Here is a 24688-nt window from a genome sequence, read left to right as displayed (position 1 = left end):
CCCAGCACCCCTTAAGCCCCGCCCATCACCCCTTAAGCCCCGCCTCCGAGGAGGTGCCGGCGAAAGCGCCGAGCCGGGCCCCGCGCGCATGCGCCCGCCCCGTTCCCATAGCAACCGGGCGGGCAAGGGGCGGCGGGGGAGGGGCCGCCTGTGTGCGGGTAGGTCACGCGAGTCCCTCTTCTTCCCCAAGATGGCGGCCGGCCGCTCGGCCTCGTACCCAGCATAGGCTTCGCCGCGGGCCTACTAGAGGTAACGGCGGCTCACGGCGGCGCCCGGTGGCACCGGGAGGGGAGGGAGGCGCGGGGGGGGGGGGCGCTGCGGGTAAGCGGGGCGAAGCAGCGGGCCCGGCTCGGCGGCCGGGCGGGCTCCGCCGCCTCCGACAAGATGGCGGCAGCAGAGAGACGGGCGCGGGGGGCGGTATGTCTAGCGGGCGCCCGGCTCTGCTCTATGGTCCCGGCCTTCCCCATTGGCGCGGGGCGGGTCACGTGCCGCCGCCTGCCCCCCCCCCCGGCCCCTCTACCCCCTCCCGTACCATCGAGACGGGGCTGGGGGTCCGCCCCCGCCGCCTTGGCTGGGGGGGGAGGGAGCGGGAGCCGGGCCCCCCGGCAGGCCGGGCGGGCCTCACGCCTCCTCGCCCGCCCCGCGGTCCGCCCCGGCCTGCTCGGGCCGCTGGGGCTCGGAGAGGCGCCATCGCCTGCTCCTCGCACCGCTGGCGGGCCCGAAACGTGAGGGGCCGGGTGCGGGCTGCGGCGCTGAAGGGGCTGTGGCTCGCCTCGGGCTCCTCAGGGAGAGCCGGGCCCCGCGGGTGCAAGGGGGAGAAGGCCGGCCCCTGCCGAGCTGTGCCCGCGGGGAGGCTTTGTGGCAGCTAGCTATAGGGCAGGGCGAGCCAGCGAGCAGGCAGAGCCGGGGTTAAGTGCAGGGAGGCCGAGGGCCTTGGGGCTGGCTTGGGCGGCACTAAAATGGCTCGCGTCGGGCTAAGTGACCCCTCCCGGGCTGGCCTTCCCCAGCCAGCAGGAGGAGGGGTTCCCAGCGAGAGAGCGGGTCGTGCTGGGAATGCTAGTGATCGCGGCAGCAGCGCGCTCATGACTGATGAGACGAGCAAGGCCCTTGAATTTACAGCTCTAGTTTAGAGCTTGCATGCAAACTCACAGTGCTCTGGCTGGGAATTAAAAATTAGGGGTGTCTGCAGTGCCAAGGATTTCGAGGGAGTCGTTTCTTTTCCTGTTGACTTGTATAACAAGAGAAAAATCTATGCATTGATATGTGTTGTATTGCTTTACTGCGTATCTTCTGTTTAGTAAGGCAAGTGAAGTGATGGCCCGGCGGATTAGAGGCTCCATTTCCCGTGCTGTTGTTACCTGAATGCTGTGAAATTCATGTTAGTTAAAATAGTTTCACAGGTAATATAATGGCTTTTTCTTTTCTCCTCCGTTCCAGCCTGAAAACTGGTGGTCCAGGCATAGTTTCTTAGGTGAATTGGATATTCCTCCCTCTGGTACAGGAATATACATTAGAAGAAGGGCAGGAAAGGAAACAGTAATGTAATCTGTAGTTCTGTGTCTGTCAGAGCCCTGTATCTCCAGCCCTTTGTCTGTTCAGATTTAAGCTGTTAGAAGGAACAATCTTTCAGTTTGCACCTGGATTTTCATGTAGCACAGCCTATGTTAAAGGCAAGGCCAACCAGATACTCCCCCCCCCCAAAAAAAAAAAAAAAAAAAAAAAAAACACCTTTTCCTTCCAAAACAGCCCCCAGAGGTATAGTTTCTCATGGCTCAGAATGACAGGCACCGGAAAAGGTCTCTCTAGATGTGGAGGTAACAATGTCTGGAGGCCTGTAATGGCAGGGCTAGAAGAGGTGTTGCAACTCTTAATTTGAGCTTTGCCTCCCCTTATAGATACGGTAAGCCTAGATCATTCTCAAAAGGCACTTTCCTGAATGTTTTCTAAGAAGCAGTTAAGGAAGATGGCTCCTTCTGTAAATTGTTCCTGCGTTTTCCTCCTGATAGTGTGACAGATAGTCCCATCTCGTTCTTCACTGCAAGTTAAGCTGATCTCTTGTTGCCTTCTCCCCCTCCATCCCAGTTCTGCCTGAGATGGTGAAAACATCGCAGTGCTACTACTTGTGTTAAGAGTTATATTCTCCACTTTTTCATTAGTCCTTTCTAGACTGGAATGATGGAGAAGAAGGGCCTGACAGGAGAGCTAGCTGTGACCTGTGACTCCACAGCTGTTGTCGGTGCGCTGAGCCATCTCAAACAAGCCATCCTGTGCAGTTCACACCTTTACAAATTTACTCGTGATACGGTATTGGTTCCAGTATTACAGCTGATACTGCCTTTCCCAAAACAGGCTCTTTCCTTGGAGCACAGCAGCCTGTTAAGCTGGTACAGGTGCAGGTAGGATCGTACTGCTGTATCTGGGGATTCCCCCCAGCGTACCAGCGGTGTGGGCAGAGCAGGCAGCAGCGGCGCTGAGACCAGGCCGCGGTGTTCAGGCTGGATGTGATGTGTGGCTGAAACGTGCGGTCACTGTGACTGGGAGGGCATCTGGGATTTCCGTATAGTATAGGATTTATATGAAAACATTATTCCTGTGATTTTAAGAAGCCACGCAGCAATGGCTGAACTTTCGTTTTGGATTCAGGAATCTACAGAAGGAAATCTTCAGGCTTATACTATGTACACTTGTAAAATGAGCCTTAAAGTAGAAGAGGAAGACTCTAGCAAGTGTCCTCATGCTTAGAAACTGGCAAGCAGTAAAAACGGGGTCTGGAATCTGCCTTTATGCTTTCCTTGCGGTCAGAAAGAGAAGTTACAGATCCATCAGTCTCATTCCGAGCAGAAGCAGGCACCAAGCGTAGTCTGGCAAGACACCACAGTGAGAAACACCGGCCTTTTAGCACCCTGTGGATCCCACACAGTACGAGCCTACTCTCCGGACGTTACCCTTGTGGCCGTGCTCTTGTGGTGTTGACGAAGACGTGCACCGCTGGAAGAGTTGCAACAGGGGTTTTTAAAGTGGGCTGAGGAAGGCATGCTCACCCAGGGTGTAACGAGTCTAACTTGTCCAAGGACATGTTAGTGGGAGGCCCAGAGCCTATAAAACTTTTGCAACACAGGCCTATGCAAGAGTTAAGTAGGTGTTGATTGTATTAAAATACCAGAACAGATAAAGAAGAGATGTAAAGAAAAACCCGGCTGCAGCATTAGGCCCCTGGTCTTCTTTCTAATTGCCTTAACCTTGAAAGAAGAGAGCGTTCGGTTGGATTGTGTAGTGCGGCGCTGTTAGTTGGTGGCTTCTTGTTTTCTGTCTGGATTTTTCTGGGGTTTTGGTCTAGAAGCTATTCCAGTGGAGCCCGTGCTCATGGGAGGCGGTGGCGGTTCTTGTGGGCAGCAAGGCTCCGCGTGGAAGGCACGGCCCGGGCTGGTAGGGCCTGTTAGGAGGGACCGTGGGGGAGCTGGGGAGAGACCCAGAGCTGTTCTCATAACCTGGCGGGGTTGTGTTAGGCTGCTACTTGCGGCAAGAGTGCAGTGTCCCAAGTTAGGGGGTTGTTTCAAGAGCTCTTTTCATTTTCACTTTAGAAATTACTAGTTTTAGAAGAAAATTTTTGGGTTACGGGCTTACCCTGGATTGGACTTAGACCTGAGAGAATTCATCTTGTGGCTTTATTTAGCCGTCCTTTAGCTTTAAAAGGAGAACTGTTTACATCCTAAAAATCTGCTGTTAGAATCTTGTGAGTTATATTGCCATCGTAAATGGAAAAAGCCTGCATGCTTCAGAATTGCAATGACCTTTTTCCCCCATCTTCCTTCTATGCACTAACATTGCCCTGTAGCTCTCGTGGTGTGACTTCAGTGGAAGAGAATCTCACATTATGAAGGGAGTCAGGTTGAAAAGAGATGTATCAATAAACAAGGAGGAAAAGTTCTGGCCAAAGCGGGGGGAAAAGCTTCTTTATTTAGAATATTGTATGTGTATAGAAGTCTCTGGCTTGCTGGAAGATTTATCTGTGTAAGGTTTTAATTCTAACAAGGGAAAGTAGTTGGGCTAAGATAAGTGTTCTGGGTTTATTTTGTCTCATAAGAAACTTATCTGTGTTGAAGCTGAAGCAGTGCTTTTTGCCTTTGTTTAGGGGATCTTTGTTGTTTCACAATACAGGTATTTTCCCAATCTCCCAGAAATACGAGTATTCTTTCTAGCAGCTATTGTATTATACATATTGTTTTCTTTGAACTCGCTGGTAGACATCGCTCGTCTCGTGACTGGTCTGACTTTGTTGATTCTCGCATCTGGTAGATGTTTCAGTTCTTGAAGATACCTACTCCTATTCTGCAAATTGTGAGTAGGTATCTTAGCGTGTAAATAACTGGCATACATTCATGCCTCCTGGTGCTGATCTTCTGACTTCAGTTGACTCAGGAAAGATTTGGGTTGAACTAAGCACACTGAAACTTTGTGTCTGTGTCTTTTGGACAGGGTTAAATAGGTTTCTCCTGCAAAGAAGGCAGGGAGTGTGCAGCGATGTGTGTGCCTTTGTGCATCCAAAAGCCGTTCAGGTTTCTGCACGCTATTTTAAATAATGCAAAATGGCAGCGGCGTGTAGAGGAGGCAGGAGGAGGGAAGAAGAACCTGGCGTTAGACTTGGCGTCGCAGCGGTTCTCCTGCCTAACTGAGGGAGGATTGAGTCTCTTCTACAGCATTTTTGGCAGCTGCCGGTCTCGGGAAGAAACCTCTGCCCGGCAGGAGCAGTGCACGAGCCCCGTGCCAGGCAGGAACGATGTCGGCCACGCAAGCGGGAGGTTGCTGAGCGCAGCGGTGGCCGCGGCCCCACGCGGTGAGAGCCGGGCCTCGCTGGGGCAGCCACGCCAGGAGCACGACGCCCTTGAGTGGCAGCAGCTGAGGCAGGGAGCTGTGGCCAGCTGGAGTCTCGAAAGAGGTGCTTGCGAAGCAGCTGGCAGGAGAAATGGGGAGAAAGCGGAGAAAAAGATGGACCGCAAAAGGGGATGGTTGGAGGAAATCTTAATGAGTTTAACTGCAATGGAAAAATGGCACTGCGAGAAGGGAAGGGATTGGCTCGGTGGCTGTAAGATACCAAGAAATGATGATTCATAGGAAAAAGTCTGCCTTTGAGAGGATTGAATAGCACAGTAATATTCATGCAACCTCCCTTAAACGACACTCTTTAATTTAATTGTAAAGTAAAATGGATTTATTTGTTGACGCAAAATGGAAGTAGTACCAGATTCTGTTACACTCAGCAGCACAGTGTCTGGAACTGTTTTCCAGCATCAGTTTTGTTGTCTTTTCTAAAGATTTTACACTAATGGGAAAGAACCATTTGGGAAATACTTGGGGATGGAACTGATGGATGTGTTTGTTGCTGATAGGGGCTGGGGATGACAGCCAAACAGAACTCCTCAAGTGTCCTGCATGTGAACGGAAGTCATAAATGCGGGTGATTCTGGTAAAAACCATCCAGACCCGTAACGTGTACAGCACGCCCTTTTGTCTGCACAAAAAATATCTGGGAATGAACACTTCTGGAAGGGAGTGCTGATACCATGACAACTGATACTGGCGGGCTGTGGCTTTGTACTCGGTGATCCCGTGTCCCAGCACCTAACTTGCCCTGAAGCGAGAGAGGCTGGGAGCAGTGCAGTATTTTGGCTGTTACCGCTCAGCTTGGAGGTGGCTGGAGCCAGCCTTTTCCTTGTGTTAAGCTCGTAATTCCTTGGTGATGGTCTCAGTCAAAGTCCACAAAAGAGCTGTCTGACCCACGCAGAGGACTCGGACTTTAAAGGAAGGTCACTGGTATCGTATCTTGTCATAAATATAAAGCAGATACGGCTAGCTTTCGTAAAGCTAACCTCTGGCAGCTATTTCATCAGGGACCGGCTAACTGGAAGAACCATCTTGCATCATTCAGATGTCAGGCTTGGTCTAAGGTATTGGCACGTAGCCGGGGCGTCACCCTCTGTCCCTTTACCCTCACGTCAGCTAGTTTTGGTGGACTGTTTTTTCACACTGGTTTTTGTGGTGGTTTGTCAGAAAAATCCCTGAAGTCCTCTTTGAGAGGAGCACCGAGCGCCCGGACACCCAGTGCTCGATGCAGGTGTGGCCACCTGCAGTAGGACCGCTTGCTGTTTTCTCTTCCTGTTTCTGGTCCCCTGCCTCTGGCTGTCCCCGTGTTTCTCGTACCGGGGATTAAACAGGACAGGGTGTTTGCCAAAGGTGGGGGACAAACAAAGCCTGGGGCAGGGACGGGGACATCGGGCATGGGGTGGGCACCCAGTTTGGGTCAGGAAAATGGCAGTGAAGAAGGGTCAGAGCTGATGCCGGGAAGATGGCCCTGTTGGAAGGGATGGGGCAAAGCCCGAGAAAAGCCACAGTGGGGTGAGAGGCCAGGAGCTACCGAAATGGGGCCGTTGCTGCTCGTCCCAGGCTTCGAGGCTCTCCAGGGGTGCTGGAGGCGGTGCGGGCTGCCTGACCTCCCTGCCCCTCCCTTCTCAGCTCAAGCCCGACGCTGGCTGTTTCCATTGCACAGCAGAAAGTAAGTTTGCTCTTATCTCAGTTCAGGTGATAAAGGGGAACATAAACCTGCGTCGGAGCAGCTAGAAGGAAAGCCGAGGAGAACAACTCGGAGAGCAGGCGGGGTGTGAGAGGGAGGACGGCAGGTGTTATGGTTGGCCTGCTGTTGTATGCGCTTGTGTTTTCAGAATTAATGCCTTAGCGCTTGCTACAGCCTGCTGGGATGTAGGTGCCTGGTCATGCAGGGACCCTTGGAATCTCTGGAGCAGCTCTCGTTCGTAAATACGTGGCTCTGCTTGCAAGTAGAGCTGGTTAAGTAGCACTGAGGAAACCGTGAAGTTCTACGCCTGCTCTTATAAATGGTGTCATGAAATTACAATGTTGACTTGATGGCTCTGGTTGTGATGGAGCTGTGGCTAAACATGAGATCAAACAGTACGTAGCGGAAAAAGTATTGAGAGACATTTAGAAGTTCTTGGAAGAGATTTTAAACCTTTTATTTCTCTCTGCAGCCTCGTGCTGCTCGTCCAGCGGAGACAACAGCAGCATGTGGGTGGAGGACTGCACGGCATCAAGTGTCAAAGCAAAAAAACTGCCTAAAACGGCACACGTGCCCTTCCAGCTCCAACCCAAAGATGAGCAGGGTGGGACTGGAACTGATTCAGTTATCAGAAGATGTTTTAAGTGTAAAATAATACTATTTGCAACAATTGGGGAGAATAGCTTCGCTCGGTTCCCGCTGTCTGTCTCTCTTCTTTCATAGCAGGCTTAGAGTGGCCTTGCAGCTTTGGAAGGGAAGACCGTCTGTTTTTTCCCTGTCAGTTCAGATCACCGTGATGTAATTCTCTCTAACTCACCAAGAGCCTTTTGCTTGGCCTGGTGGAGATTAGGAATTAGTGCTTGGCTGTGGATGTGCTGAGCCCCTGTTGCATGCGCTATGAATAGGACAAAGGGAGGTTATGCTTAAATAGCTAGGCTCTTGTCACAGCTTTCAGAAGGCGGCAGTTAAAATCAGGTATTTACTTCATTGTTTTTTCATAGGGATTGCTGCCAAACGGAAGATGTTTTGGGTTCCTTCCCTCTGCAGACAAATCGCTAGCCTCCCTGCAAGTTTGCTTGATTTTTATTAGTTCTTCCAAGGTTTGCGCCCGTCACAGTAACACTGGCTTTTGTGGGTCGTGTTTTCAAACTGTTTATTGTAACCTGATGGTAGAAATAAAGAGGAAAATCTACAAAGTGTCATGCAAAGCCATGTGACTTGGGGAGCTGGAACTCAGGAAAAAAAAATACCAGAGCACGTCGAAAGTTTATAAAAATGGAGCTCCAGCATTCCCTGAAGTCTCCGTTGTCCAATAGACATCAGTAACTGAGGAATCTTTAAAATCTCTCAAGGGGCCAGGAATAACCCTGCTTACGTTTTTCTGTATAATATCTAGAATCAAAGGAGCTAAGCAAGGTATAAAGAATCGCGTCTCATTTAGTTTGCCATTGTTCTTATTTTTCTCATTTGCTCTATCTCCTTACCTAGCAGAGCCTCTGTGAAAGGAAGTGGTCGTCACCTTTAGAAACCGCTGCAGGCAGCTCCTCAGATTCTGGCCTGCAGAACAGCCACTCACGAGTGCCTGTGGGAGCTTATCAGGGAAACCACTGGCACCTTGAAGCGAAGGGACGCTGTCAACTTCACATTGTCTAATTAGGTGATGAGTAATGCAAAAAAGTGGGGGGGGGGGGGGGGCAGTTCAGGCCTTGCAAGTCCCTTGCTTTTCCGAGCTATGTGATACGTAGCGCATGAGAGCTTCTGGCAACGTCTCTTTAAAAAAAAAATAAAATGCCACGTGTTCATTTTATATTACAATTGTCAAGAGAGGGAGCGAGGGACTCTGAGAAGGTAAACAAAAGAAGACCAACCCGGTAGCCAAAGGAGGGTGAAGTGAAAGTTTCCTTTTGAAGAACAGAAAGAGAATAGTGCGTGCTTTGTTCTGCAGCATCTCTGCAATCCGCGCTCGTTGGCTCACTGTGATATTTAACCACAAGTGTTCAAACAGGCTTTGGGAAGTAGCTCTCAGCTAATTACCGGTGGCAGATTTTTCTTCTTCGGTGCAGGTTGAGCAGGGAACAGCAGTGCCGCAGCAGCCCTCTGAAGGCACCTGTGTAAGATGAGCACGCAGTGGTAATTTTTTAAATGAAAAACCGTGTTCAGGTAATAACATGCTCCGTGTTCAGCATGAGCAGTTTGCCCAGAAAGTTTGTGCAGCTTTGGAGCCCTGATCACCCCGGTGTGGCCCTGCTGGGAGCAGGAGGCTGGGCTACACACCAGGGCCCCAGACCTCCAGCCGATGTTTGAAGCTCTGAATTTCTGTGACTTCTTCCTATTCCGCTGCTCTGTCCGGGCTGCCTGTCAGGGAACTTGTTTTCCGATTCTCTTCCCAGTCTTTGAGTCAAGTCAGTGTTTTGTTTTGCTTTACTGTAAACCTGTAAGGCACCACAGGAAGATACTTTCTTTCACTTTGTCCTTTGTGTTTAAAGTGTTTTCTGGATCTCCAAGGCAGACGACCTGAACTTTGCCTCTACTCTGACGAATTTTTCAATGACTAGATTTGCTATAACTGCCTCTGAAGCACAGGTAGGAAATCCACCTCAATTATTCTTGGTCTGAGTGTATTATTTCTCTGTTAAATTGCCAGATTTCTCCCTGAGTCTCCGTGGAAGAACTGCCTCTGACCTTTTGCGTGGATTTGGATTGATTTTATTAAACTGTCCATTGACTTTCTTCCTCATCTCTGAAATGGCATTTGTTTTGTCATAGCACCCGGTATCCAAGGATCACAGCGTTCTAACAACGTGAAATGAAATACTAACTCCGCAGAGTAAATCAGACCACTGTGTGTGTACAGCCAGGGCGACTGAGAGAATTTCACCACAGCAGATCAGTACCAAAGCTAAGAGTGGAGCTCAAGTCTCTTGATGGTTTGTCGGTGTTAACCACCAAATCCAGCTGCCTTACAGTATTCCAGTGTAAGAGATGCGTGCCTCCCCCTGAACTCAAAGCTTTTTCTCTCGCTGCGGTCAGAGGGTATTGAAGGTAGTTGTTCATACTGGAACTCTGCCTATAGCACTAAGTTGCTCCTCTTCTTCTCCCAGAATAATCTATTTTGCTTGTCCCCGTTTTGTAGAGTGCCCTGTGATAGTTTAGGAAAGGCAGCATATATATTGTTTGCTAGTTGATGGTTGCATAATTTTATTGTCAGAGCGCCCAGGAAATAAATAAGTCTTTTAACAACCGTTTTGGCCTGAGAGGCCTGCTGAGGTTAGTCACCTTCCTTCAGTGGCTGCTCAGCCCCTCTGCTTGTGCAGGGAGAGGATCGCCCTCTATAAACAAGATGGATTTACCAAGAGAAAGGCAAATGATGTCGCACTCCCCTGGGACCCCTTATTTATACCACCTAGGTTACGTGAGACAAACACATGCGGTTGCTCTGCGCCTTCCAGCCCTCTCCCTCGGTCACAATGGAGTTGGGATTAGCGTATGGGCTCAGGTAGACTTTTCTTACCAGCAGTTCTCTACTTGGGTATTTACAGTGGGCCTCTGAAGATGGTAAGATTGCCTTAGGTACAGCCGAGGGCAGAATTTGGCCCGCAGAATCCCTGCTGACTGGTAATGATGTATGAGTGAGGAAAAGAGGTGCCCGACTTGAACACCTCTGGCATTTTCCTTCCTTGTGGCAAATAAAATCTGGTCTGAAAGCCACTCAGACACACACAATGTAGACTCACTTTCAGTCAGTGTCTTATGATGATTTCTCCCCGTTCTCATGATGGAAGGATCTATATAACTTGGCCCCTAACTTCAGAGTTTTCCTGTAGAAATAAAAAAAAAAATCCCATTGGAAGGGGAGGCCATCGTGATAGCTTCAGAGCTGAGCAGCGTATCTTGCTTGCTTTGTCTGAGAACCTAAGTGCTCTCTGGCATATGAGTGCCCTGTGCCCTGAATCCTCTTCCATCATGTTTTTTGTTTTTAATATTCAAATTACTTCCTTATCCCAGTCTCCCCTCAGCCCGCCTTCTGTCATGCCGCTGGTGAGGGATGTGCCAAAGTGGATATTTCCAGGGGCAGTTCTTTTGTGGTGTTCTGTGACTTCTGTGTGTAGGATGAGCACCCAGGGTATGAAAAGGGTGCTTATTTGTACAGTTTTAGAAATCTGGAGTTATATTTAACAGGAAATAAAGTCATTGCGCGCATGCGCTCTTTGGAGCGTGCTTCGGTTGCTTTCCAAATAAGGCTGGCAGTTTCTGGAAGGAAAAAGAGGGATAACAATATAAGAACAGGCTGGAAGAAATCCTTTGCGAAATCCCAGCTCAGCTGAGGGTGCATGTGCCAGCAAAGACCAACCTTGTTGTAGTCTTTGCTCCAGTGGTTTAAGGAGCTGAAAGTTGCCTCCTCCCTTCCCCAAGAGTCCTGGAATCAATATGGAAAGCTGCTTGGTTCCTCAACCTTGGCTTTCGCACCGAATGGGTTTGGGGCTTGTTTTTTGGAACCCATGTTCGTCAGTGTTAAGTTTATCTCTGTTTGAGTTTCATATTTCTGCCGGTCCAATTTTTGTGTCCTCCCTCTGACTGGGATATGAGCTGCCAATTTGATAAGCTGTGGAAACTGGATTGCCCAAGCCTTCACCCTTGCTGTCGCACGTTGGTGTTCTTTTCTAGGAGGTTCCCTTTCCACTTGTTCTCGCGGGTCAAGAAACCAGGGTCTGTTGTAGTGCTGCTGAAGCACGCTAGGAGCAGGGGGGCAGGTTAGTGTTTGTCAAGGTGTCGGGTACCTTTTTCTGTCTTCCCTCCCCTCAGCTACCAAACCCAGCATTTGGAGGTGAGTTGCCGCTTGTGGGCAAGTAGCCTGAGAGGCGCTGAGCAGCCCCTGTAGGCCTTGCCCTGCCTGTGCCGAGTCTCTTACTGGGCACGGTGGGATGCAGATGGCGCGGTGCTGGCGGAAGGTGCGTCAAGTCGAAATAGGCCTTCCAGCATCCTTTGAATGTGCGTTCATCCATGCATGGGACGCTTCGTGAATGCGGGAGGAAAGGTGGGGTCTCATCCCTGACCCTTTACCCCGTGGAATGTCTCTGTCCTCTGCGGAGGGCAGCCTGGGACAGCTGTCCTTCAGCAGCAGACATCAGTGAAGGTGGCACGCGGTGAGCTGCCCTCGGCCTGCCAGTAACCTCCTGCCACTTGCAACTGCAAATAAAGGAAGAGGCACGGAGACGCGTAAGGATATTCCCTCTTAAACAGTCTGGGAGAGGGAGCTGCGATAAAAACTCAGAACTCCGTAACGTCCCGGCAACGCTGCTGGTTGCAGGACGTCCTGCGTACACAGAGGACCTACAGTACCCATAGGTACGAGGCAGCACGTCCCCACAGAGGGCCACTGCTGAGCCAGGTAACGAGGAGGAGTTCGGGGAGCAGGACGAGGGGGTTTCAGCAAGATGCTGCCTTCTGGGCTCCGCGGCGCCCAGCCGCACAGGAGTTAATTGGGCGCAGCCGAGTTAGAGCTGGGGCTGGGAACCCAAGGGAGCGAAAGCCCCAGAACAGCGGCGAGCGCTTCGGGGGCCGCGGGGAGCTGCGTCCCGCTGGGTGCCGGCCCTCTGCTCTCGCTGGCGGAACGCGGGCCGGCCCCGGCAGCGTGACGTGGCAGCGGCGGCTCTCGGCGCCCTGGTGCCGAGCTGGAACTTTTCTCCGCCAGCCCCCCCCCCCCCCGGGGGTGCTCTCGGGCCGCGCGTTGGGGCCGAGCCCGAATCGGCGTGAGGGGAACGGGGGGCGCGCAGCCCTCAGCGGAGAGCGGCGGCGGCGGCCTGCCCCCGGCTGCGTGCTCCCAGCGCCCGGCCAGGCCGCGGCTCGGCTCCGCTCCGCTCCGCTCGGCGGTGGCCGGGCGGGAAGGGGGCAAGTCCCGCTGACGTGCGGCCCGGGGATTGGCAGCGGCCCGCCCTATATAGGCCCGGCGGAGGCCGCCGCGCCGCTCTCCCCCCCGAGCGCTCCCGGTCCTTCCAGTAGAGCGGGCGAGCGGGCACCGGCCGGAGTGAGTCGGGGGGAAGCGGGGGGTGAGGGGGGCTTGGTGCCGCCGGCGGGGGGGGGGGGGGCGGCTCGGGGTTCGGGCCGGCCTCCCTGCCCGCGGGACGGGCCGTGCTGAGCCGGGGCCGGCGTGGCCGGAGGGGGGGGCAGCTTTTTTGGGGGGGGTGAGGGGGGAGCGGGGGCTCCGGCCCCGGGGGGGTGCGGGCTGGGGCACGGCGGGGCGGCTCCGCGTGAAGTCCCAGCGCCGCGAGCCCCAGCGCCCCGTCCAGCGCCGGGTGAGCCTTGCGAAACGGCGCGGGGTGAATAACCCCGGGGCTGAGCCAGCACCCCCGAGCCTCTCCTCCCGCTCGGGTCCGGCTCTCTCTTTATTTATTTATTTGTTTGTTTCCTCTCTCTCTCTCTCTCTCTCTCCCCTTCCGCGAACCCTCGCGGAGGCCGCGTGGCCGCCCCGCTCCCACACAGCGCCGGTCGCTGCTCGGCGGGGAGCCGCGGGCCGGTGCCCGCCCCCCCACGTCCCCCCGTCCCCCTCCCGCCGTGACAGCGGCCCCGGGCCTGGCCCTTTAAGGGCGCCGCCCCGCCCCCGGTGCCGGCAGTGCTGAGGTGGCGCTGGCGGCGCCGCCCGCGCGGCCCCGGGCCCGCCGCTTCCCCCCCGGCCCGGGAGCCGCTGCCCGCCCGCCCCCCGGAGGCGCGCGGGTGCCGCCCGGGGGGCCCGGCCTGAGGAGACGGGGCGCGGCGGGGGGAGCCCCGGGAGCCCGGCCCTGAGGACGGGGAGCGGGGCGCGGGGCTGCCGCTGGGGGCACGGGGGGAGCCCCGGGGGCGGTGGGACGGCAGCCACGCCGTAACGCCCGGCTCCGAGGCCGGCCGCGTCCGAGGAGGCAGCGGGCGCGTTGCGCGCCCACGTCCGCTGCGTCAGGAAGCCACGCGAAGGGCTCCATCCTGCCACGCAGCAGCCGGCCGGCCACCTGGGGGATCTCGGCCAGCGCTCCCCACAGCGGCGATCTTCCCGTGTCACCGGCCACCGCGAGGTCGGAGCCTGCCGGCCCCTGGCAGAGGACGGTGCCTGCCCCGACCAGCTCAGCCCCGCTGGTTTTGGCAAGACTTAGTTGCGTCCGGTTTTAGTTACTGCGATGAACAGAACGCCGATACGTCTGTAAGATACTGCACAGCTCGCCATTACTGTCCACGAGGACTGGTCGGATTGGCAGTGTAACCCAAGACTTTTTTGCCTTTTTTTCACTCCATACAAATATTTCCCGTGTGGTTAGGTCTGGCCCTTGCTAGAGGCTATTTTCAGGACGATTTTGTTCTCCGTATTTCAGCGTGCTGTACGCTTCTGAAACTTCTTTTGGCACACAAAGGCAGCGCCACGGACGGTGTACGAAGCAGGCAGCTTAAAACCTGTTGACCCAGTCAGCTGCACGCTAGCGTGACGTAGCTGCAACCTTAGTTTCAAAACCTACAGTGGGAAGACGAGGAGGTGTAGGCTCCAAACGCAGTGCCTGAGCTGCTGCCGTTCGCGTTATGTTTAAAATACCATTCTGATGGCCGCCTCCAATTTTGGCCAGGGATGAATCCCTGAGGCCTACAGTATACCAGATGTTTGGGGTTACTGGAGATGAATAACATTTGTTCTTAGCTCACTGCATGGGTGACGAAGCAGAAATTCATGTGGGTAAATACTGCCCTTAGTTTTCTTGTTGAATATCTAGCTCTTCTCTGAGGTGTTGACTGCAAGGAAGATCTCTGCAGCTGGTGCGGACACAGTGAAACCAACAGCTGTGCCTGGAGGTTACGGCTCTCGGGCGAGCACTGTATCGAGCGTAGTTTCACTGACTTCTCATCCTTACCCTCCTCTGAGGAGCAGAACCGGGTGGTACTTCCCCAGGAGACAGAGCTTTAAGCGCATCCATGCCACGAGCAAGGCTCCAGCCAGACCTTGACAGCTGCTTGTGATGTACGGGGTGCTTCTGGCTCCTGCCCTCAGCCCTGCTTGCAGCTTGCTGTGAGGTGGTGGCATCCTCGATAGCGATGTGGTGGGCTGGAGGAGCCTATGGCTGCTTGAAGGCCTTCCCCAAATAGCCTGCAACGGGTGCAGTGCCACTTCCCTTGGTTCTGTGGCGGCTCCGTCGACACGGTGGTGTAGTCCCCGGTGTAAGCATGGCCAGCAGGGAGAAGTCGAGCTTTTCTCCGAGAGCAGATGACTAGGATGACTAGCCACCCGTACCCACGTACCAGCCTTGCAGAGCCTCTGCGTGCTGCAGAAGCTGTGCTTCAGGCAGTGTGGCTGACTGGTAGCTGTCACCTCGCAGTAACAGGTCGTTAGAGAATTAATTGTAACATTAGCTCCATTGCTTTGGTAGCAGGTGGCAGTGCAGTAGGTGGAAATACCCTGTGTGGCCTTCCTTGAAGTGCAGATCAGGTCTGAATGGCCTGGTTGCATTGCTGCTCTCTTTGCTCTTTCCTCTCCTTCCCTCCTGCCTCTTGTTACATCCCCTTACAGTGTCAGCATATAAATGATGTGAGATGCCACATCAGACACTCTGTGGTTTTGGGCGGCTTTTCTGACACGTTGGCAGGCCAGAAATGGTAACCATCAGTTTACCGAAAAGTGCCAGAGCTCACTTCAGAAGCAGCAGCAGTGCAGGGTTTGCACAGGGGAGGGATCTGTAGTGCCATGAGCAGTCAGAGGCACTGGGTTTTAGGAGACTGCAAACCCAGCAAGAGCACACGTAAGCAGTTGGAGGGTGTGGGGGTGAACTTCCGTACATCTGACAGTGTGCGGTGTCCTGGCTCTTACGTCTTTATATTCCTGAGCACTTCTGTAACAGAGCTGCAGGTCCAGATGCAGGGGATGTAAAGCTCCCACCAACAGCTTCTTTTTTTCCTGGTCCCATCTTGTGGATGCCTTTAAAGTAATCTGTGTAAATTAGTGCGGGTTTTTTTCCTTCCGACAGACAGGGTTAGGCCTGAAGACAGGGTTCAGAGCCTGGTGTATCATCTTATTACAGTAAAAAATGGAGAGGTGGACTGGCCAGTAGCTGTGTGTGGATAGCCCTGAGCGTTTGCCGTAGTTTGCGAGGCCGTCGATGTTGATTCACCAAAGCTCCACTAAACTACATTCCTAACTTCTGACTGATGGCAGTGTTGTTGGCAGGTTTTCAGGTTGTTAGTCTCCTCTGACTAGATGTCGATGCTTGCTTGCAACCCTGAAATTTCATGTCTGTCTTGCACATTTGTTACTAATTGACTGTATTTTTGCCTGATGCTGGATGGCTGCTCTCGTAGCTGGTCTGATTGAAGGGCAGCTACCCCAGGCTTCCTGTTGAGAAGTTTAAGCAGGCAGCAGCATTGTCTGTAGCTCTAGTAAAATTTGACAGGTAAAGTATGGTGAGGTGTGACTCGGTATGAGAATATTTTGGATAGGATGTAAGCTTGAAACACAGTACAGTCAGTGCTCTCTTGAAAGTTACAGTAACGGGGGTGTTGTGTTTTCCTGTAGTCTTGGAGCAGCCACATAAATATTTTTCTTTTCTTTTTCTATAAAGCAAAAGCTGGCAGGCTGACAAACGGGCAGCTTACAGGACGGACTCTCTGGCTACTGACCATTTAGCTGGTAAGTTCCTATTTTGGGAGTGCCAAAGATCTTGCTGTTGCTAAGCATGCTTATCAGAGTGGCTTTCTGAGTGTACCCCTAAATCAGCAGCAGTTCAGACAGTTAAATAAGTCATCTTTAGGAAGAGGTAGAATCCTGAGCCTTTTTCATTTTCTCTGCAGGATTAAACAGTGGTCTTGGACTGACTATCTAGACCTTCGGATACTGTTTTAAAAACCGCACGCCTTTAATAATAGATAGATTAATTAGTGTATCCTTTAACAACTTCTGTTGTCCCCCTTTCCAGTGACCTTCTTAGGTTGCACATCCTCTCTCTTCTTAATGAGGAGCTCTGGTTTTGGTGTCCGCTGTGCTGTGAGCTCCCCGCTGGTCCAGTAAGAGAACTGGGCAGCTGTGACTGGCACTGTAGGTGCCTTGTAGTGTCTGGCTGACCGGAAGAGCATTTAGTAACACATGCTTTGTCTTGGTGGAGTAATTTTTGTGCACCTCAAATGGGGTTGGTAATAGTGCTGCCTCCTCCATCTCTTCCAGTGGCATACCCGGATTGTGTGTGGGTGGGAAGTCGACAATGAGCTCCGTGGCAGTTTTGACCCAGGAGAGCTTCGCTGAACACCGCAGCGGCCTGGCTCAGCAGCAGGTGAAAGGTGAGGAAACACAGCTGAGTTCCCATGATGTGCCTTTAAGCACAAACAAGGTTCCTTGCTGTTACCCAAGCTCACTCCAGGCATCCAGTTCACCACAAGTGTGCAGAAATTGCATTCTTCGTTCCTAGATTGGTGGCTCACCACGTACTCTGGCTTTCCACCAACGGCAGCACAGAGGTGATGCTGCGCGGTGCAGAGCCAGGAGGAAGCAAGCCTCAGATCTCCACAGAGCTCTGACTGGCAATTCTGTCAGCCATGGGACAGCATACATGCAACAGTGGGGCATTGGGCTGCAAGGGAGCCTCATGGGATCAGCGTGTTGGACTCGGTCCTTTTCTTCCTTTGCTCATCCAGGTTCTGGGGGGGATGTCAGTGTAACTGTGCTGACTGGCTCGCTGGTGCGTTTCTGCACCCATCCGCCAGCTGCCAGCTGGCCCACTTGGCACAGTCCAGCGCACAACTGAGTGGAGCATAAGGTCCCCATCCAGGCTTTCCCTGCAGTCTGCTTCTAACTGTAGTGCTTCTCCCTGCCTTCCTTCTGGTGTACGTTTGTCTTATCCCCTTCGGACTTGCAGCCTTGCTCTGTTCCGTTCAGTTCTTCCTGCTCAGCTTGTTATCCCTTCATTAGCTCCTCTTTACAAAGGTTGCAGAAATGTGCTGTTTGCTGCCACCATTTGCTTGCACATTTCACTTTCTGCATCCAAAGTGTCTGCTCAGACAAGGCTGATTGGTCTTGGCATCTGCTGCGGTCTGTACTGTACTGAGGTCAGTTGTGCTCCAGAGTTGGCTGCTCCACAAACACAACCCTAATAGGATTAATAGTAGTGCACACGTCCTTTGCTCTCCCTTCATAGGGAACACACAGTGTGTGCGTAGGGAACACATAACCTGAACACACCTGCACCCCCTGTGATGAACAGGGGCGTTTCTGCCTGGAGAGCATCTCTTCACCCTGTTTGTTTCACCTCAGTTACAGCTTTAAACTCTGAAGAAGAGAATGATCCTCCAACCTACAAGGAAGCCTTCCCTCCGCTCCCTGAGAAAGCACCATGTTTGGAAGCTGCCCAGGAACCTGCTGGGCCCTGGAGCAAAATCCGACCGATAAAGGCTTCTGTCATCACTCAGGTTGGTGGGAGCAGGTGCCCTATTCCCCCCGGCCCAGCCTTCGTCCAAAAAGTAGGCGAAGTGAAGCTCGCTTTCCCCAGAGTGTGAAATCCTTCATGTGTCAGATTGGCAGGCTCTTTGCTCTACGTTCTCCCAGGCTGCGAGGAGGACTGCAGCTGAGACCTAAGACCACTCTGAGGGGGGAAGGATGTGTTGGAAAACTATTCAGAGAAAGCTCTCAATCCCTGTTGCACAAATAGCTACTAGAGCAGGCCTGAAGGGAGGATTGCAGAATTCAAGCAACGAGCGCTAATGTGTTAAAATATTCCCACCGTAGCTTAGCACTCCTGCCTGCCATACTTTAGGAAGACCCCTGGTGTGGGACAGTCTGCCGGCTGAAGTGCTCTTGCACGTTCCCTGCTTGCAGCTGGTGTCTCCACTGGAAGGGCTGAGGGGTTGCACGAAGCTGGGAATTTACTATGTCAGTGGAGTCCAGTACGGCAATGGAGGGAGGCACTGGCAATCAAAAGCGTACTGACTGCTTGCTGTGCCCATCTGTCCTGTGGCTGAGCAGGTGTTTCATGTGCCACTGGAGGAGAGGAAGTACAAGGACATGAATCAGTTTGGAGAAGGCGAGCAGGCCAAGATCTGCCTTGACATCATGCAGAAGACAGGAGCTCACCTGGAGCTGTCTCTCGCAAAGGACCAAGGCCTTTCCATCATGGTCTCTGGCAAGTTGGAAGCAGTCATGAAGGCTCGGAAGGAGATTGTCGCTCGGCTGCAGACTCAGGTGAGGGCATCTAACTGTTTCACACTTCGTCTTTGCTCTTCCCCAAGACTCGCAAATGTTTTGGGACCCCTGGGCGTGTGCTTATAAGCCAAAGAGGTGTTATTAGATGAGTAATTTAGCTTTGCTGTATATTTTCAAAGCATACAATTGGCAATTTGGAATGGAGATGAGGCTTAAAATAGGGTTCAAAGCTAATTACAGGCCATGCTGTTGCATGGAGGGTGGAGTCTGCAATCTCAGAACACTTGAATTGCAGACAGTGACTTTATGCTGAGGTGCTGGTGCTGGAGGGGGAGCAGGCCCTTCACACGAAGCTAGCAGCATGGGGGAATGGGACTGTGCCTTCTCTGTAGTCCTTCAGAGGAGAACGTGGAGAGATGGGAGAATGACAGGTAGAGAAGAGGGAAATCCTGCCAGAAGCTGAAAGCTTCAGATCAGGGTTCTGCATTGAGTAACTCAAGCCACACTGGTAAGGAGCCACAGCCCCGTTGTTTCAATTGCTTCTCCTTTCAGTCCTTTAGGTTTTGATTTGTAACCTTCAGATTTTTGAGTTCATAATTAGGGTGGTAGTTCTTGTTAAGCTGTATCACAGCCAGGTCTTGTAGTGCGCATTGAAGTGTAATGTCAAAGGTAGTTAATGCAGTAGTTAATGCTGCATTTTGCTTCAGTGCTATTCAAATCATGTGTCATACCCTACCAGAGGGAAGAGAGAGGGACAAACCCTAAATAACGTCCATTTCAAAAATTAATTCAGGTTGTGCTGAAATACACGACCACAAATACATGACCAACTGTCCCCGAACGTACCTCCTACTGCCCTGGCCCCAGACAAAGGTGTGTCTGTATTCCCAGCTCTCCTAGGTTTGGCTGGCTTCATTATAGGGACACAGAGTTGAAGACCAAATGATCTTTTTTATTTTTTTCCAGTGTAGGTTGAATTTTAAGTGCCTAATTGCTGTTAGTAGTTAAATATTTACAGGTATTGAGAGCGTGATAGCAGTGATAAGCTAGCATGTTGATAAAAACTCAGTGAGAAGGGAAGAAGTCAGAAATTACTATTATAAAACAGCCCTTTGAAGGTAAATTGAGGGAATCTCTCGGGACCCCTTTTCTGTGAGGGTTCTTCTACACGTAGCCCTGGGAGCAGCGTTAGATTGGAGACACCAGTGAGTAGCAGTAAGCATCTCATAGCTGTCTGCCTGCTCAAATAGGTTTCTGGTGTTGAATTTCTGTTTCCTAGGAGTCAGACCGTGTGTCTTGTTCTCTGTAGCTTTAGCAGCAGTCAGAGTTCAGATAAACGCCACCCTTGAGCCATCGTCTCAGTTGTTGTCTGGTACTGCTTCTGCTTGTCGTGCTGAAAGACAGGCACCTCCTCATCTGTGCCTGAAGGCCTTTGCAAACTCTGAGTATCACTTCTGTAGAAACTGAAGGGTTTTGAATGAAAGGTGGGATTTAGACTCCTGGTGTACAGGTATTGTAGATCAACTGTTCTGGTGCAGTATCGGTCCTTAGACAGAATGTGCTGGGAAGACATTGTGTTTGCTCCTTAGTGGTACTGCTGAGCAGCATCTAACTTGCTTTCCTTGGCTCTGCTTCTGTGGATCTACTGCAGTAGGCAAGGATTCTCACAGATGCTTGGTTCCTGTGTTTTCAGGCTTCAGCAACAGTTGCTATCCCCAAGGAGCACCACCGCTTTGTCATTGGAAAGAACGGCGAGAAGCTGCAGGACCTGGAGCTCAAAACTGCAACTAAAATCCAGATCCCCCGCCCGGATGACCCCAGCAACCAGATCAAGATCACCGGCACTAAAGAAGGGATTGAGAAAGCCCGACATGAGATCCTGCTTATCTCTGCTGAGCAGGTACCTCAGTGCTGTAATCTTACTCATGGTATTAGCTAGAGCGCCATTTTGTTTCTCCACTGAATATTAGGTATTCGTAGCCACTCTGGCCACGCTCAGTGGCTAGTATTAGTCTGAGCGGAGATGTGTACTGTGCTGCTGACTGTATGAGCACCTATGTTGGGTTCTGCAACTTCTGGTTCTCCGTTTCGACCATCTCTGAATTCCAGTAAGTTTGGTTCATATTTGAAATGGACCATAATAAGGTACCAGCTGAGATAAGGCAAGATGTTACAGAAGTGAATATCGTAAAACGCCTGTAGCAACAGCAGGATTTGTAGATTGAAGGGGGTGGATGGAGATCTACAAGCCTGCAGACTGGAAAGGGTGCCTGGGCCCGAGTGTCAGGTAGGGTAGCACTGGGAACTTAGCTTGTACTGGTGTCTGGCAGAGACTGTATTACGGAGGGCAGTTCCCACAGAGGTCTGTTCTGGGCTCCTGTAGGATAAGCGTGCCGTGGAGCGGCTGGATGTGGAGAAGGTGTACCACCCCTTCATCGCTGGCCCTTACAACAAGCTGGTGAGCGAACTCATGCAGGACACAGGGACACGCATCAACATTCCTCCACCCAGTGTCAACAAGACAGAGATAGTCTTCACCGGAGAAAAGGAGCAGTTAGCCCAGGCTGTCGCTCGTGTTAAGAAGATCTATGAGGAGAAGGTATGGATGGTCTGTAAAAGATCCCCAGCTTCCCCCCACCTGTTTGTAGTCCCTGTTCCCTTCTTGTTCTTCTTGTGCATCTCTCCATCACATCCTCCTCGTGTCAGCTTTGGCTCCGCAGCCCTTGCAGCCCTGGGTCTTACCATTTCCTTACTCAGCAGAGTGGGACTTGGGCTGACGCTACCAGGGAGGTGACAGACGTCCCGCTTTTCTGTGTCATGGGGGGAATCAGCAGACCACAAAGAGCTCCCCTGGCTCTTGTTCACACAGGTGCTACCAAGGAGCGAAGTGTGAAGTCTCCAGTGGTGGCCACCTCACATCATCAAAGTTGTTACATAAGTACAAGTTGCTGAAGAGTGAATTTCACTCCAGTTTATTTTCCACAGCCAGCATCATTGTGAATATCCTTCTTGTGGGTTGTCGAGCTGTTTTTCCTCATGGTTAGGTCTGTATTCTTACCAGTCTGGATTTCAGCAGAGATAATCAGCTTATGGCCAACTAGCCTACATGGTGTTGCGTTACAGTACTGCCTGGGGGACAGCTAGGTGTTGAGCCCTGTTGTGCAAGACTGTGTGTGTGCGTGTGTGTGCGTGCAAGACTGTGTGTGTGTGCGTGCCTGTGGTCTCCTCCATGTAGTGTCCCAGGGAGTTTGCCACAGAGTACCAGTCAACTGTGAATCTGTGAGCGCAAAGCCTTCTGTGGGTAAGGGCCCGAAGGGTGCTGGGGTACTGCAGAACCAGTGCGCTCGCCTTTGCTTTGCTCTTTCCTGGGTGCAGAGTTTCACTGCATCTGTTGCCTCTTCCTTTCACTCTTGTCCTTCCCCGGCCCCCTGTGATTGACGCCCCAGTGCCTCTGCCCCCACAGAAAAAGAAGACTACTACCATTGCCGTGGAGGTGAAGAAGTCCCAGCACAAGTATGTCATCGGCCCCAAGGGGAATTCCCTGCAGGAGATCTTGGAGAAAACTGGAGTCTCTGTCGAGATCCCACCCACTGACAGTAGCTCGGAGACGGTGATACTGCGAGGCGAGCCCGAAAAGCTTGGGCAGGCATTGACTGAAGTCTATGCAAAGGTACTGGCAGGATGGACTAGGCCTTCTCAGAAAGTCGCATAAAGATGTATCTGGGAGCGCTGACAGGCAGAGTGGGAATGGTCTTGGTTGGGCTGTTAGAGATGCTGCTTACACTAAGTCAGTACTGAGGGTGCAACATAGAAATCGGACCTGAATTTTTGTGAAGATTTCTTCCAGTCTGTCCATCAAACAGCTGCTCTGATTTTCTGTCTTTCAGGCCAACAGTTTTACCGTCTCCTCGGTCTCTGCCCCCTCTTGGCTTCATCGTTTCATTATTGGAAAGAAAGGACAAAACCTGGCCAAAATAACTCAGCAGATGCCAAAGGTATACCTCAGCTGTAGAATGTGGTTTAGTCCAGATCACTATTTGTAGAAGAGAAGAATGTATTCTGGTGTGGGTGAAACAAGGGAGGAAATGACGCAGATTTTAATATTAAAGGGAGCCTCTCTTTTACTGCGGCAAACACTACTCATCATAAGTTACTCTTCTGGCTTGAGCCCTCCAAAGGAAGCTTTATATGGTACTAGTTGATATAGTAACATACCTGGAAATGCTGAATTAAACTCGGCTTCTCACTTTGAGTTATTGTCTAGAGAAAGGTTAGGCAAGTAACGTCTTCAAAGCCCTTGCAGATAGTAAGGACAGCGCCAAAGCCCTAGGCTCTAGATGCTATGGCATGGCCAAAATTGTAAGTTAACCGTCTTCTGAAAGCAGGAGAATAATGGGTGTGCTTTGTGGGAAGGAAAACGTCTCTTAGCGGCAGAGGTGTTGTAGGCCTGACTAACAGCATTGACCTGTCTTGCATCTCGGAAAATTGTTACTGAATCGATTGCTTTGTCTCAAGGTTCACATCGAATTCACAGAAGGAGAGGATAAAATCACTTTGGAAGGACCTACAGAAGATGTGAATGTGGCTCAGGAACAGATTGAAGTCATGGTCAAGGATCTGGTAAGTTGGTGTTACTAGTTCCAGTACCTAAGAAGGGGCAGAGATGATGAGTTAGGTATCACGTCTGTATCGCATCCCTATCTTGCCATGCTTAACAGAACTTGCAGGAGGCAAGTTGTGTAGCAGATGAACAAAGCACTTGGTTGCAAAACTCACCTTTGGCATTCTTAAAAAATCAGCAGCAGGTCTTAAATCTTTTGATGCAGAGAAGGAAGAATTGTCGTTCAGTTGTAACTAGGGAGGTGTGTAAGTTCTTTTAAGTGCTTCACAAGCATGGTGCTCTCAGCTCAAAACAGAGAAGTGTTTCCATTCCACTTAGGAGCAGGAGGAGCGCTTATAGCTGACTACTGGAGAGTTAGTGCCAATGCTGGCATCAGGCAGTTACTTAGGGCACAAGAGGGGAGAACGGTTGGCCTGTCCTACCTAGCCCTGTACAATTCTTTGCAGATCAACCGGATGGATTATGCAGAAATCAACGTTGACCACAAATTCCACCGACACCTCATTGGCAAGAATGGAGCTAACAGTAAGTGGTGTGCCTTTCTAATCTTCGCCATGCTCGGACTCTCCGTGTTCAGTAGGTAGTGTCCGGGGCTCTGTAGTTCATCTAGCGTGGTGTCTCCATCACGTTTCATCTGCTCTTCTAGGGTGGTAATGGCACAAGGAGATAAATAGACACAAGGAGATAAATAAGCAGTAAGTGCTTGGGGTGGCTTTAATGTATGAAAGCATCTTGACAGATTGAACAGTGGTGGGATGACTTTGCTAGGTTCTGGAGGAAATTTTATCCTGGTTGGAGAATTAAATTTAACTTTTTTTCAAGTTACTCTGTGTGAGTTACACTTTAGCAGCTGATAGGGGGTGGTGGAAATATACCAATGAGTTTCTCCCCATTAAAGAATTCAGGATGAGAAATGAATGATCACCTTCTGATGTAAACATGGTGCGGAGGAAAGAGATGCCTCACTCTAGCGAGCGAGCATTTTGCTCTCTGGATGCCACAGCATTTACTTGTGCAGTTCTTGTGTGGCACAGATCTGCTCTTGTAGAACTCCAGAGTGAAGAGGCACTTGCCTCTGTTTCAACCCCACCCCAGTAGCCTCTTTTCAGAGGTTTACTTTTTAAACAGCTTCTAAGCATTGATAATCAAGATGCCTTGTTGCAAGTCTTGGCCTAGCAGGCTGTGTCACCACCATCCTTGCCTTGAAGTTAACAGGATTAAGGACCTCTACAAGGTGTCTGTACGCATTCCACCGGACAATGAGAAGAGCAACCTGATCAGAATTGAAGGAGACCCACAGGGGGTCCAACAGGCCAAGAAAGAGCTGCTGGAACTCGCTTCCCGTATGGTGAGCAGGATGTGATGCTTG

The 24688-nt window shown here is 51.6% G+C and overlaps 1 protein-coding gene across 3 annotated transcripts in view; it reads left to right on the top strand.

Annotated features, from left to right (window-relative positions):
• The first annotated feature begins 62 nt into the window (after positions 1-62).
• The window catches only part of HDLBP (high density lipoprotein binding protein), a 37932-nt gene continuing 13306 nt past the window's right edge, over positions 63-24688 (top strand). The window contains exons 1-12 of one of the 3 annotated variants that reach the window (XM_035544468.2): positions 63-249; positions 16132-16199; positions 16731-16843; positions 17814-17968; positions 18522-18737; positions 20392-20598; positions 21082-21297; positions 22162-22368; positions 22586-22693; positions 23214-23318; positions 23766-23844; positions 24528-24667. In XM_035544468.2, the coding sequence (XP_035400361.1) occupies positions 16768-16843; positions 17814-17968; positions 18522-18737; positions 20392-20598; positions 21082-21297; positions 22162-22368; positions 22586-22693; positions 23214-23318; positions 23766-23844; positions 24528-24667 (1509 nt within the window). In that variant the 5' untranslated portion in view covers positions 63-249; positions 16132-16199; positions 16731-16767. Of the gene's footprint in view, positions 250-9059; positions 9152-12197; positions 12594-16131; positions 16200-16730; positions 16844-17813; positions 17969-18521; positions 18738-20391; positions 20599-21081; positions 21298-22161; positions 22369-22585; positions 22694-23213; positions 23319-23765; positions 23845-24527; positions 24668-24688 lie in introns of those variants that run through there. The other 2 variants (XM_035544470.1, XM_035544469.1) reach the window with 2 other exon arrangements.

Source organism: Cygnus atratus, chromosome 9 (assembly GCF_013377495.2).
Source record: "Cygnus atratus isolate AKBS03 ecotype Queensland, Australia chromosome 9, CAtr_DNAZoo_HiC_assembly, whole genome shotgun sequence".
Lineage (NCBI taxonomy): Eukaryota > Metazoa > Chordata > Aves > Anseriformes > Anatidae > Cygnus > Cygnus atratus.
The sequence above is the reverse complement of the archived record's forward strand: the minus strand, read 5'-3'. Positions and strand labels throughout refer to the sequence as shown.